This window comes from Acanthisitta chloris, unplaced genomic scaffold, assembly GCF_000695815.1.
Source record: "Acanthisitta chloris isolate BGI_N310 unplaced genomic scaffold, ASM69581v1 scaffold6332, whole genome shotgun sequence".
Taxonomy (NCBI): domain Eukaryota; kingdom Metazoa; phylum Chordata; class Aves; order Passeriformes; family Acanthisittidae; genus Acanthisitta; species Acanthisitta chloris.
The window spans coordinates 1-14216 of NW_008662350.1; the positions used below are offsets into that span (position 1 = coordinate 1).

At 55.0% G+C, this 14216-nt stretch overlaps 2 protein-coding genes across 2 annotated transcripts in view; one reads left to right on the plus strand and one right to left on the minus strand.

Moving 5' to 3' along the window:
- Nucleotides 1-2777: 2777 nt before the first annotated feature.
- On the plus strand, nucleotides 2778-3460 carry LURAP1 (leucine rich adaptor protein 1; the record flags this gene model as incomplete). The annotated part of the gene is given in 2 exon segments (XM_009070572.1): nucleotides 2778-2883; nucleotides 2886-3460. Coding segments are annotated over 2 exon segments (681 nt in total), but the record flags the coding sequence as incomplete, so codon positions are not given.
- A 9026-nt stretch (nucleotides 3461-12486) lies between these two features.
- LOC103798319 overlaps nucleotides 12487-14216 on the minus strand; it is a gene marked incomplete at its 5' end in the record, with an annotated part of 9833 nt that continues 8103 nt past the window's right edge. The window contains one exon of the mRNA XM_009070573.1: nucleotides 12487-12988. Coding sequence (XP_009068821.1) covers nucleotides 12813-12988 — 176 coding nt within the window. The remainder of the gene's footprint in view (nucleotides 12989-14216) is intronic.

The following is a 14216-nucleotide window of genomic DNA, read 5'->3' on the forward strand; positions in this document are numbered from 1 at the left end:
ACCCACGGGCGCTCGCTCCGTCGGGGATCGGAGTATCCCGGGGTCAGGATTTAGGGCAGGGACTTTCGCCAAGGGCATGGTGGTGGATCTCCTCTCCCCCGGGTGTGAGCCCCTGGGTGGCAAGGCACAGCCGTCGCTGGGAGCTTTCCCGCAGTTTGCTGCCTGCTGGGGCTTCTCGGGTGGCTAGCAAAGGGTTGGGCTGCGGTGGCAGCCTTTCCCGGGGACCGTGGGAGTGCCGATGGCAGATTTTTCGCCTCCTTCGTTCGTGGAGGGAGCAAATACCGGCGATGCCTGCGCCTCCGGGAAACGTGGCGAGATTGGGCAATGGGTTCAAGTGCAGCTGGGGGAAGGGACTCTCCCACGCACGAACATGCTGAGCGAGTAGGAATGAACATCGTTTCCAAAGGGAAATGGGCTAAATACGCCCGCATCCCTGCCTGCCCCCGGGGGGTGGGGCACCACCCAACTCGAGCCCTCCACTTTGCCCGATTCATTATTTCCATCGGTGCAAGAGCTTTCATCCTCCCTCTGCTTTCATCCTCCCTCCGCGCCAGTTTCAGACTGCACCCTGACCGGAGGAGAAAGGTCTCAGGGACCTGGGTGGTTCAGAGGAAGAGGAGGAAGCAGCACAGTGTTTGCCCTGCCCAGGTGCAAGCGGGCTCAGCCTATGGTCAGCAAGGCCTGACTTTGGCTGGGTGTTATTCACCTTGGCTCAGAAAGGCTTCTCCTTGCTCTGCCCTGGCTCTTCTCACCAGTCAGTTAAGAAGTGGGGACACCTCACACCCAGGTCAGCAACTTGGGAAATACACCCAGGTGTCAAACCAGCACAGGGCTCCCCCCATCTCCATATCCCCATGAACAGGAACCAAAATTCTCCCCCCAGCAGCAGAGACCAACAAACCCAATGCTTGGAGGAGAAGCTGGTCTGGGAGTGGGCCGTGGGAGGGGAGTTCAGCAAATTCCCACTTTTGCCCCCTGGTCTGAGAAGGATCATTTATCCCTAGGGCTAGATGTCTTGAAGGCAGAAGGCGCCTGCAGGTTTCTTGCATGCTGGGGAGGGGAGCAGGACCAGATCTGCCCCTAGGGAGCTTGAGGAAGAGTGTGACAGTTCCCTGTACAGCTGCCCTTGGCACGAGGTGGGTGCTGTGAACCCACCAGCGCATCTGGAGGAGTATAGAGAGCAGCCTGTTCTGTGTCTCCCACAATAACCTTCCCTTGCTGAGGAGGGAGTTTCTTCGTGTGCAGTGAGTGTCAGGCTGGCCTGAACTCACAGCAAATTGATGGCCATCTCTTTCCAGCAAACAATACGGAAAGAGGGGAGTGTTTTCCCACCCTCTGCTTTTGGGGGTGGCTCTCCTGGTATCTCTGACAGCTGCAGTTCTGCATGAGGCAGAGAAAAATGGGGAAGCCCCCCATGAGGGGTTCCCATCCCTCCTCCTCCCGTGTCCTCTCCCTGCCAAGGCCAGATGCTTTAGCAGTGCGTGCAGAAAAGTCCATTGTAGGCAGTTTTTCAAATAACTTGCCTAGAAAGGAAATTTCTGCTCTTGGAAACTGGCTCCTGCCCCAGTCCGGGCACATCGCTGCTATTTTTTATTTAAATTGATTTGAGGAGGGTGGGGAGGGCCTGGGCGGTTGGTGTCGAGTCTTTACAAATCTCTGACCCTTTTCTGTGTCGTCTGAACTGAGAGGCATCATGTGCCAAAATCCTGGCCAGAGTTTTCCCAGGCTCCTTCCTTGGATGCTTTTGTTGCTGTGTTTGCTGTGAGACCAGAGACAAGGGTCTCAGGAGACCACTGGGTTACCCATGGGAGGGCGAGTGACTCCGAGGATACCGGATGCTGGGGACCACGCGCTGCGCTTAAAAATCATCTCAGGGGATCGCATGGATTCCTGTCACAGCTTGCTGATGCTGGGACAGGATGTGTTTGCAAAGGAGTCCATGGGCATCCACAACTCCCAGGCTGCCTGTACCCGCCCCACAATGGGGTTTTCTCCCTCTCGCCCCATTGTCGCCTTATTCCCTTTCCTGGCAAAATATTTGCATCCCGCGCAGGGGAAATCCAGTGGCTTTTGGCGGCCAGTATCACACAGACAGGAATGTCTTGGCACACGGGGTTTTCCGTTAGGAAAACAGATGTTTCTGCGGCAACTGAAGTTTGCAAAGAGCTTCCCCAGGCTCGGAGGGGCAGGAGCCAGTGAGGAGAGTGGTGTGATCAGCAATGCCTGTCCTCTCTGTCTTCCCATTTTGGGAGTGATTTGAGTCTCCAAATCTTGCTGTGTAGCATTGTCACCAGGCTTGGTTCAGACCCTAGAAGGAGGGAAAAAGAGGCATGAAGGGACCAACCCGGGGAAATGCTGACAGTGCAGCCAGACCCTTGCCCTGAGTAATACCTCTGCCTGATCCACTTGCCCTGCCAGCAGCCTCCCAGGGCTTGGGGGATGCTCTGGGATCAGATCTGCACCTAGTACTCTAGTCCTTGTTGCCATAGGAGACAGTGACATAAGTGACCTGGATTTATTTCCCTGAGAGGGTTGGTGGCTGGTGGAAGCCATAAGTCATTGATCACCAATGGTTGTATCCCCATGTCTCGGAAGGAGTCCCCTAGAATGAGTCCCTGCAGGGTGTTCTCCCATACTGTGCTCTTCATCAAGCAGCTCAGGAGACCTGTGGCCACCATGGTGACACCTCTGCCAGGGTGGGCTGGGACTGGGTGTCCTTAGCCACCAGAGTCACCCTGGTCCCCTCAAACTCCCTGTGCTCTCTGTTTCTGTGCCAGGCTTACCTGAGAGCGGTCGACGTGAAGATCCTGCAGCAGCTGGTGGTGGTGAATGAGGGCATCGAGGCGGTGAAGTGGCTGCTGGAGGAGCCTCCCTCCGTTGCCACCCCCCCCCCCCCCCCAGCCAGTACAGCCTGGTGGAGAGCCAGGAGGCCTCGCGACGGGGCAGCTGGGACAGCCTGCAGGACCCCAACGACAGGCTGGACAGCATCTCTGTCGGCAGCTACCTGGACACCTTGGCTGATGACATGGATGAGTATTCCCAAAACGCTGCTGAAACTGCCGCAGCATCCACACCGGGCAGAGCCCTGGTCAGGGCGGAGCAGGATTGGGTCAGGATCGACTCTGAGAGGGGTCTTGCAAAGCAAGAGAAGGGCAAAGTGGAGCAAGAGTGGCCCCACATGGACCTCTCCCCACCTGGGTTGCCCCAGGATCACCGGTTTGCTAAGGAGCCCCAGGTGGCCAACGGGTATTTGGGCCAGCAGCCCTCCTCTCTGGAAGCAGGCAGAGACACGAAATCACCACCGGGGGCTGGGGAGAGGCTGGGGAAGGGAAATCTGGGTGGGAAGGCTCGGAACACTGAGGCTGACTTTGAGAACTGCAAGCTCAACAGCAAACTGCACCTGGAGTATGATGCCCACTGGCGCTGGCTCCAGTCTCAGGATGATGTGACATTCTTATAGTCTGTGGCTTTCACTTCCCAGTCCTGCTCTCCCAACTGCCTGCTCTGCTTCATTTGTCTCTGCTTGGGAGAGCTGGAGTGGCTGGAGAGTGGGGGACAGGCTGGCTTGGTGGTGTTGCACTGTTTCTCTGATTGCCCCTCAGTTTGGTGATGCAGCCATAAGGGATGGGGTGCCTGCCCTGTGGCAAATCTCTGGGGGAGGTGGGATGAGGTAGGTCCTGGTAAATTTAATCCTTTGCTCTGGGGTGGTGCTTGCAGGTGGCTGGACACTCCTCTGTTGTCCTTGATGTTGGTGGTGGGGAAACCTGGGACAGTGGCACTGCTGGGACCTCTCCTTCTAACACATAGCCTCCTGTCTGCAAAACACTGAGGATCCTTCCCTCAAAATGACTGTCCAGAGAGGACAGGAGATGCTTCCATGCATCCACAGCTCAGTGGCACCAGTATGTGAAGTGCGAAGTGCGAGGCAGGACCATCAGCAGGGCATCCTTGTTGGATCTGCTCATTTCCATCGTCATCCTCAAGGCCAGTGTCCATCCAGGGCAGAGTTGACCTGGGATTTGGCCCCAGCACATGGTGGATGCTAAAAACCCCTTCCCTGCAGATGAAGCCCTGCATGGTTTAAATTCCTCTGTGAAGTCAGTCTGAAGCAGGGTTGGGGAGCCTTCATTTGTGCCCTGCAGAGGAAGGATGATGGTGCAGACATCTGATGTGATGACAGGAGAACAGCACAGCACTGGGTGGGAGATGGAGATCCAGTTCTCCCAGTTTGTTTCTGAACTGTTTTCCACCTTGGGATCAGTCCTGCAGAAACCCTGGGACGTGGCAGTGTATGGGCAGCCTGGCAGAGACTGCAGGGCTCAGAAAGTCTCCTGCTTTCACGTGATGCAGTGTGATGGCGGTGAAGGCTGGGTTTTTTACCTGTGTGATTAATGGTGCCAGGTCTCTGCCTCCTACCAGCAACATGAGACTCCTCTTTTGGGGTGAATTTGCAGTGACCCTGCCCTGGAGACATCTCTGTCTTTTTAGCCTTGGCTTCTGCCTGTGCTTTTCACTGTCCACCCACCATGCCTCCCAGCACACCCCTCGCTGGCTTGTAGAGCATGACTTGCCACTGGGAGCTTGGGCAGGACCTGCTGCCTTCCCCAGACAATGCAGAGAAGGACATGAGCATCCTGCTTCAAGGAGATGGGCTCTTCCACATGTGTGGATAAGCTTTGGAGTGTCCTGAGTTTACAACCCATGGGTACATCTGTCTCCATTGAGTGCTGTGATGACTTTGCTCTCACTGTGGTGCCGTTTTTCCCTTGCCTGTGTGGGTGGCAGCTTGGTTCTTTCGTTGCTGGAGTGGTAGGAGTGAGGACAACATCTCGTGATGTCAATGGGAATCTGAGAGAGAGGGAAGACCTGACAGTGACTATAGATGTGAGATGTGAGCTGGCCATGGTTATGAGGGTGGTTGGGTGCATGACAGGTTCAGCTTGGTGTCTTTGAAGCAGCACCTTCAGTGGAAACTACCCTCTATGCTGAGACCCCTGAGCACCCTCCCTTCCCCTGCATATCCTCAGGACATCCCTGGATGGACATGGAGAGCAGGACAACATCCAAACTTCCCAGAGATGGCACCTGCCAAGGACACGGGAGAATCCCAGCAAACTGGGGCTGGGTTGCCCTATGCAAGCATCCATCTGCCTGCCCTGGAGCAGCTGTGCTTGGCTGGCCATCACCTGTGAGCAGCTCGTGGTGTCCTGTGTAGCTTTGCCACTGACACTGAGCCACCATGTGCCCCAAGGCTGGCTGTCCCCCAAGGCTGACTGTCCCCTGCTTTCATTCTAACTCTGCATGCGATGAATTGGCTGAGGGTCCCTGGGGGAGACAGGGTAAGCCCTCCAGCGCTGTTAAAATCATTCTCAACAAACAATAGCTGGCTTAATAAATGTTAGTGTTTCTCCCAGGCCATGCTGTTGGTGCTTTGCCGACCTTATGGGTGTTTCTAGGGGAAGGGGAGAGGCTCTGGGCTGGTACGCCCTGGAGCTGCTGGCAGCCCTGCAGGAAGGCAGGTTTAGCCCCAGCCCTGAAACAGGCACAGATCAAGTGTCTGGAGATTTGTCCCTTTTCACATCAAGATGGTGACACATAAGAGTCACACTTGCTGAAGCAGCTGAGTACTAGTGCACATCTGCTGGGACAAGGATGCTGGTGAGACTGTATTGATCTTGGCTGAACTATGTGTTGAGCTGCAAACGGCAGCTTCTTCGTTCTTGCCCCAGATTTCCAAGGAGGATCTTTTTAGGTGTTTGCCAGCCCCGTTAGTCGTGCTGGAGTGTCTGTTTGCTTCCTGTGTTCTGCAGTAGCAGCCTTGGCTCTTGTGGCCTCCACCCAAGAGGTGCAGCAGGGATCTGGGTGTAGAGCAGAGACTTCTCCAGCCCAGCTGGGGCGGGAGCTGCACAGCTCTGATATCAGGCTGCTGGGATTTGCTCCTGGGTGGATCCCTTTAAAACCTCTAGAGCTGGTGCTCATGCAAACATCAGCTTTTCCAAAGCAAATGCAATCGGCTTATCCAACCCTGCCATCCGGGCCTCAGCATCCCTTCCGGCTCACGGCTTTGACACCGTGAGCTTTTGCAGATGGGGAATTAGATGCTGGAGCCAGCAGGACTCGGCAGGATTTCCCCATTTTCTGCTGGGCTGAGGATAAAAGTAAAGTATTGAAGAAAACCTTAGAAATAAAATGCCCGGCCCATTCCTCTTCCAATTTGAGACCTCAACAGTCAAACAGCCATGTATTGCCACAGAGGAGCTTTTGCTGGAGCACCCTGGGCATCGACTCTTCAGCCTGGCTTACATCAGCCCAAGCTGCCCACAGACCCCAAATCTGTGTGTCTCCCAAATCCCAGCCTTTGGAGCTGGAGGGGTGAATGGGACCTCATGGTTTACCTGCCATCCCCTGCTCTGTCTCTGGGCTGTCTGGATGAGGGGTCACCCACCTCCAGGCTTTGCCCAGGCACATGCAGTGCCAACATGTCCCAAACCTGCCCTGGCGAAACACCCCAAGGACCTGCATCTTGCTGAAGGGTGGGTGCAGCATTGGGGTGCAGAGCACCCATGGGAGGGAAACAGTCCACAGCATGCATCCACAGCCTCTCTCCTGATCTGCCTGGCCCTTACCCTGTCTGCTGCTGCCCTTGGGCTGTTCAGTGCCTGTATCAGGTAAGAAAACAAGCAGATAAAGCAGGCAGGATCCCAGCCGTGCCAGAAAACACCCACCTCTGTTACAATAAAAACACCACCAAGCCAATTTTTTTTTTCAAGATATACACAGAGATTAGACTGCCTTAACGAGGCAGTAAAACACTCCAATAGCTCCCCTTGCTTGCTATTAAAATCTCCCCTGGGCTTTCCCCTCCCTGTGTGCAGCTCTACTCCGAAGAGGCCTGTCCCTGGAGCACTGCAGCCCTTTAAGCGATTTCTGTTAGTTGAGGAAGCATGAAAATAACGTTTTCCCAGGGGAAAAAGAGCATGGTCTCCATGTCGGAAGGGAGGTGGCCAAAGGCCCTCCCTCAGTCCAAGGGTGTTTGGTCCCTCTGCCAGACACAGTTGCCTTTGATCTGGCCAAGGGCTTGCTGGCATGGGGTGCATCACTGTGGGGTGAGCCAGAGAGCAGGTGCAGGGGTTGTGTGGGTGCAGGCACAGCCAATGGGGCTGGATCCAAGCATCCTCACCCTCCTCTTATCTGGAGATGCATGTTCCCTGTTGACCCTTGTACTGTTCACTGCCCAGGTCCTCTGCACCCCATGGTTTGCTGTAACCCTTGCTGGGGAGCAGTTCTGCAAGGAGAGCCCTGGGCTTGTGCTGCCTGACCCATTGCAGACAGCGTGGGGCAGGAGAGGTTAACAAATGTGGTGGGTTGCCACCAAGCCTTACTCTCAGCTGGCCCTGTTTTGGCAGTGGGGATAATCTCCTAGACAAGACTGAAGTGTTGGTGCTGGTTGGAGCAAAGTGGTGATTCGCAGGGGGATTCCTATAATGCTAAAGCCATCTCCAATTCAGGACAACATTCAGTCCCAGTACCGAGGGACATGGCACCCAGGCTGGTCCCACTGCCCAGCTCACCTCCTGCCAGCACCCCTCATCTAACCTGCTCCCCATATTGTGCCCAGGACCCACCAGTACTGGGTTAAACCAACCCAGTGTAAGATTACTGTGTCCTGAGTTTCCATCTGGTTTCCAGCTTTTCCTTCTCACTGCCCCAGGGTTACAGATCTCCAAAGGTGGGAACTTCCTAGTGGTTTTGTGCAAAGAGGAGAAGGGAGAGGCATCCCCCTAGTGCCTGTCTTCTGCTAAACCTCTGCCACACACTGGAGAAGCCACACCAGATAGGGGATACTCCGACTGCCCAGGGCGGCTCAGGCACCAAGTGAGGGTCTCTTGGTAACCTCCTGCCTCCTCCCTACCTATGGGAACACCTTTCCAAGATTCTTGGTGTCTGCAGCTGAGTGACTGTGAGGCTGGCGAACAAGGGTACCAAGCCAGAGCTTGAGCCAGGAACCAGCTGAGCCTTTGGGAAATGCCTCCCCAGGCTGTTTGTTCCCTGACGGGGGCTGGCAGCAGGCCAGTCCTTTGCTTTGGAGGCTAATCCTCTGGCTTTAGAGCTTCCCGGCACTCCTTGGGAGTGAAAAACAAGTGTGACTGCTCAGAGCCTCGTGGGTGTGTGGGCACGGGTGGGTGATGAGGACAAGCTCAAGCAGTCAGAGTGCCAGGAGAGAGCCGTGGCACAGCTCCCTCCTTCCTCCTCCCTGGGTGCTGGGCACCCACCCTGGCCCATCAGCATCCCTGATGACCTTCCTCCCACTTCCATGACCCACCACTTGGCAAGAGTCCCCTATGCCTCCCATGTAGAACTTGGTCCTGGGGACATCCTGTTCAGTGCCACCCCAGGGGTGACACCAAAAGCTGTGTGTGCCCAGGAGATGTGTGTGCTCCTGCCACCAGCTCTGCCTCAGTCCCCAGTAGGAAGCGGAAGAAAAATCTGAATTGCTCTTCTGAGAAATTAATCTTCTTTCCCCGTCTTAGCTCAGAGTGACCTAGACGAACTCCCCTGTGTTGTTTTTTTTCCCCCTGAGGGGTGTTTAAAGGGTGAATTACAGCAAATGTGTTGCAATGAGGCTGTGGGGGAGACCTGGGCCAGACCTACAGCAGGGCAAATCAGTGCAGGCAGAGTCTGAAACGTTTAGGTAGTATTTGCCTGGCTGCTCTCTCCTGCAAGACCCTCTGGTCTGTGCATGGGGGCTAGGGGGGAGCGGGAGGGAGCAGATAAAATTTCATCTGCCTAACCCTGGGCAGTAAAACAGAAACAGTAAAACGTTGAGAGATGTGTTGGGTTCCTCCTGTCAGGGTGCAGAGTCAGGGGGACTTTTGGTTAGAGAGAAGTAGAAGCTGAGCTGCTGGAAAGAGAAATGGTGTGGTAGCTGGGAGGGTGGTGGGGGCTGGCCTGGGCAAGGGCAGGATCAGGCAGGGGCAGGCAGGGATGCTGCCTGGCCAGGGCTGATGCCCCCATGCTACATGGTCACCTCTCGAGTGAGGTGAGGATATGTCCTCACTGGGGACACCAATGGGGAAAGATGGGGAGCAAGATGAGAGGGGAATGTCCCCAGCTGGGAACAAAGCAGCTGCAGTGCTCATCATACTTCCCTGATGTCTGTGGACCTGGGGTGGTGACAGGGACCAGATCTGGATGGGGGACAACTCTGACAACCAGGACAGGGGCAGGAGGTGAAATATGCCTCTCCCAGGACCTGCTCCTGCCCCACCAAACCTTCTACTGCTTCATTTCACATCCCTTCTCCTCAGTCCCCTTCATCCCCATGGATGAAGCCTGCATAGCCCAAATGCCATCCCTGGCTTTGTGGGCACAGGCTGGGTAAGGGGAACCAGCCACCCCAGCACCAAAATGACACTGATAAAATCCTGAAGCTCATGTCTTGTGGGTTACATCCAGGTGTGGAGTTTCATCAGCCTTTAAAACTCATCAACTGCACTGCAAAGGGTACTGCTCTTGGGCTGAAGGGCCAGGAACCCCTTCCCTGCTCCCTCCCTGCCTCAGTTTTCTTTTTTGTAAAGGTGGGGAGGATTAGAAATGAAAGAAACCCCCAGCCTCCTCCAGCTCCTCCTGCTCCTGAGGACTTTCTTGTGGCTGTGCCATGAAGTTGGTTCCAGTTCCACATGTCTTGAAGCAGAGTAGGGAGGCCAGATAGTTGCTTCAGTGCTCATACATATATCTCTGTACATCTCTCTGTCTGTCCCTCCTCACCAAAGTGCTGTGACTGGGAGGGGAGTACAGTACTCATGGCCATCCAACACCTTCTGCAAAAGGGTCTTCAGTCCAGAAACAGCACCAGCTTGGTTCTATGCCCTGGGAGAGAGGCAATGCTGGGAACCAAAGTGGTTTGAGGCAGTTTTGGGGCAGTAGCCCTCATTTTGCAGGCTCAGCTCTGGGTCTCGGGGCAGCAGGGCACAGGCAGTGTGAGCAGTAAGGATTATGGCTGCTATAAAAAGCACCAGCATCTCTCGCCCCTGCTCCCTAAGGCGCTTAGGGGAGGAAAGAGGGAATTAAAGAGCAACCTCCTGCACTGAAGAGGTACAGGGACTGAAGCAGAGCAGCCCAGCACATTCATCACTCTTCCCTCTCAGCTTCTCCAAAAACCTCCCATGGGCAAAGCAGCCCCCAGCACCTCTTCCCATGGACCTTCTCCCTGGGCTCCTACTATTGGGTGACCAGACTCTCATCCCCTGCTTCAGAACTAGTGGGCAACAAGGACAGGGCTTGGGGGGGGCGACAGGGGACACACACAGCTGAGGGTGCTGTAGCATTTGCACTGGTCCCCAAACAAAAATATGGAGCTCTCCATTCCCCATCCTCGCAGCCTCACTCATCTGCCTGGACCTGTCCTGTCACCCTAGTTCAGAGGTCCTCTGAGGGTATTGGAAATGTCCTCCAAAATGCAGCCATCTGCATGGGTGAGTGGTTGGCCAGAAAAATGCTGAATTCATGGAGGGACATAGGTTGCTTTCAGCCAAAAGCCATACTCTGCCTCCAGTGTCCAAAGGCAAAATGGCTCAGGACTCTCTGACAAGCTCACCCTCATCCTCAGAGCTCAGCACTAGTGTGGTGTCTGGTGACATGTTTGGGCACAAATTAGGGAGAAGTCAGGTGCTAGATGATGGCAATGATGCAGGGATGGGGAGATATGAAGGAAGGTGGTGTTAGAAACTGCTGTTGTCTGTGGTTTTTCCCTGGCATATGGCAGGTTCCAGTGGAGTCAGTTGCAAAGGCAGCTACAGCCATGGTGTCCTGCAGAGATATGGTGCCAGCCTGGTTCCTGGCATTGACCAGGTGTGACCCCACAGCTCAGGGGGATGGTTGGTGGTTTTCCTTACCATGAACACTGCCATAACATTACCCAGGGCTTGGTCAGTCAAGGAGATGGACACAGCACCAAGATCCTTCCTTGCATCCTTGCAAAAGAGGGCCTTCAAAAGAGAGGTGATGGCTTCAAGAGACTAAGGAGGGAAGTGGACTGAGGGCACTTCCTTGCCAGCCCCTTCCCAGAATTGAGCAATCTGGTGCAGGTGGCCACAGGAGGGAGCTTGGCTCCTTCCTTCTGCTCCTGCTTGCAGGACAGTGGCCTCGGGTGGGTGACAGCCATGCTGGCCCTAGGAGTTGCTGCTTGGTGCAAGAGCATCTCCTCGGGATCAAACCACGTCATGTGGGACCCGAGGTGTCTCAGGAAGGGAGCAAGAGCCTGACTGGAGCAGAGGTGACTGCCTCCATCCTCAGGGAAGCCTCCACCTTATTTCCAGCAGTTGATGGGCAATGGGTCAACAGTGCAGATGAATCACTGCGTTGTTGCCTGCAGCCATGGGGGGACCAGTTGTGCCCAGTGAATGGCATGTCCCCATGGCAGGGACTAGTCCCTCTGAGAGCAGTGCCAGTGCAAGACACATGGTCTCACTGTCCCTCCTGAGCAGTGGCCAGGGGCACCCCAATGTCCAGCCCCTAGATGTTGAAAGTACAGGGGAGCAGGTAAACCAGTCTCTCCCTATACAACCTCCTGTCCTCCAGTTTCCTCAGACCAGCTCTGGTGCTGCAGTCCCATTCCCAAGGGCCGACATTTATGGGATCACCCCCCAACACACCCCTGTGCTGCCAGGGTATTGCTGCCTAGCTCCTCTCCACAGCCCCAGCACATGGGATGGCTGGCAGTTGCCAGAGTAGCCATGGCCAAAAGAAATGGGAGAAAAATGATGGTGGCAGCAACATTGTGTCTGACTGGAAATGCTAATTACTGGGGAGAGGTCTGTGGTACTGTCCTATGCCTTTGCTTGCCGCAAAGCTGACAAAGTCCAGTGTGGGTCTGCTGGTAATGGCTCTCATTGGGATGAGTCTGAGGGATGCAGACATATAATGGCTATTTTCCCACATAAAGAGTTGGGATTTCATGCAGGTGGACCCTCATCCTCCCAACCAGCAACATTCCTTGGAGATGATGGAGAGCGGAGAATGAGGGTGCGCCCTGTCCAAACAGAGCTGCTCCCAGGCAGGGGATGCTGGTTGGGAAGCTGGGCTCAAACAGAGCTGTGGTGGAGGGAAGGTGATGGCTCTGACCCGGCCATGGGTATGGAGGAGGAAGGCTCCCTGGGGAGTTAGGACTGTCACCCTGCTGTCCCAGAGCCATGTGATACACCTGCTGAAATGTGCTGTGAGATGGAGTGGCTAAACTGAGGGGAGGAGTGATGGCTCAGGCATGTCACCAACACACCAGGCTGTATTTGACCTCTACTGACCTTTCCATGCCTTCCTGCAACCTGTTGCATCCTGGGTCTTTCCCCAGAAACACAGACATCCCCCTTTGTCTGCAGCCTACTTGTCTCCTTCGCTCTTTTCACCACCCCATTCCCGCGCTGCGGGACAGGCGCATGCCAAAGGCCCGCCCGGCCCCTCTCTGGCTCATTTTTCTTGCAAGCTTCGTTTGGTGGGTGTATTGTGCATTTGCTTTTTCTCTTTTGCTATTCACAGGGAACAAAGAAGGGGTCATACACCCATGGGCAGATGTCAGGACAGGGCTGACAAGCCTGGGAGAAGGGGTGATGCCACCCGTCCTGACAAGGTCCATAGAGGCTGGCGAAACTGGGGGAAGAAGGGCTTTGCCCTGCAGTGCCAGCTCTGCCCATCCCTTCCTCTCACTGCCCGGTCCTGCAAGGTGGATGCTGCGCTGTCCCATTGCTCCATCCCTCCTCTCCATCCTGCTGCTCCATCCTGCTGCTCCATCCCTCCTGGCCCGGACATCACGGCCGTCACGTCTGCTGTGGCAAGTGACAAGTCTCGCCGATGGCAATGACCACATCCTGGGGATGGCGGTCCCGGTGCCGCGGAGCCTCAGGCATCTCGCTCATCTCGTTGACACTGTTGCTGATGCAGTTGATGTCGCTCTTGTTGCTGTTGTCATCTGGGTTAGGGCCAAAGATCCAGTCTGGAGGTGGGAAAAGCACAAAATGAGACCCTGGTTACCTCCAGCTGTTCGTAGAGTCTAAGCTGGCTGGGAAATCGCTGTCCCTCGCTATATCCTACCCTTTGCTCTGGGTGCTCAACCCCCCAGGAGGTTCCCTTGCCCACCCCTGTCCCTTCAGTTCCCTCTGCTCCCCTGGTACTGGGGTCTCTGCTCTTCCCAGCACTGGGCTAATTTTCAGGCTGCTGGTTCCTGGAAGCCCTCCCGGCTTATGCAAATGAAATCACTCTCTAATCTCAGAACTGAGAATGAAGTGCCTCCAAAGTGAAGTGTGCATCTGAGCTCTATGGCAATGTATTTCCTACAGGGGTTTTTTGCTGTCAGAACCAGAGAGGACAATTAAATAGCTATGTGACATCCAAATGGGGCTGGAGGCATGGCTGGGGACATGGCTTTTCTGCCTCAAGAGTGTATCACAGCCTCACCAGGGCTTCAAACTCTCCATAGCAGCTTCAGGGCTGCACTTCTCACTGATCAGAACACCAGGACATGGCCCTGAGCTGATCCAGCCACTCTCACAGCCCTGGGGGTGATTGAGTCCCCTGCAAAATACAGTGGTCACTGCTGGATGGCAGCATGACCGAGACATCCCCTGCAGCACAAGAGGCTGCAGATCACTGGAGGCAGGTGGCTCTGCTTCCCAAACAGCTATTTTTAAAAAATTTGGCTGTTTGGGCAGTGAGAGGCCATGCCCAGCCGTGATGGAAAGGCACAAGCAAAGAGGAAAACAAAGCTGGGGAAACCCAGATGTGGGGAGAGGAGCTCCAGACAGGAGGTGGTGGACAGTGGAGCACCAGCACCACTCTGCTTTAGCCCTGCTCCCAAAATAAAGCAGAGATGGCTATCAGGAGGCAGACAAAAGGACAAGCTTGGTTTAGCTGTTTCTGAGGGACTCTACTTATTCACCAGTAGACCACTCTCAAGAAATAACATTTCTCTCCTCTGTGGCATGGGGTATTTTGACTGCAGCTCTTCAGTGGAGGATGTGGGCTGCCTGGTGGAGCAGGGATGGAGAAATGCAATCCCAGGGAGACATTGACTTTCTCATAGGCTGCAGAAAGAAGTTTTATAGCAAAACTGAGGCTGAATGATGGCAAATGCCAGCGTGGGATGCCAGGTGTGAAGGGAATGAAAGATCTAATTTCTTGGCTTGCCAGTGGTGTGCAGGCATTTCTGCAGGCATAAGAGAAGC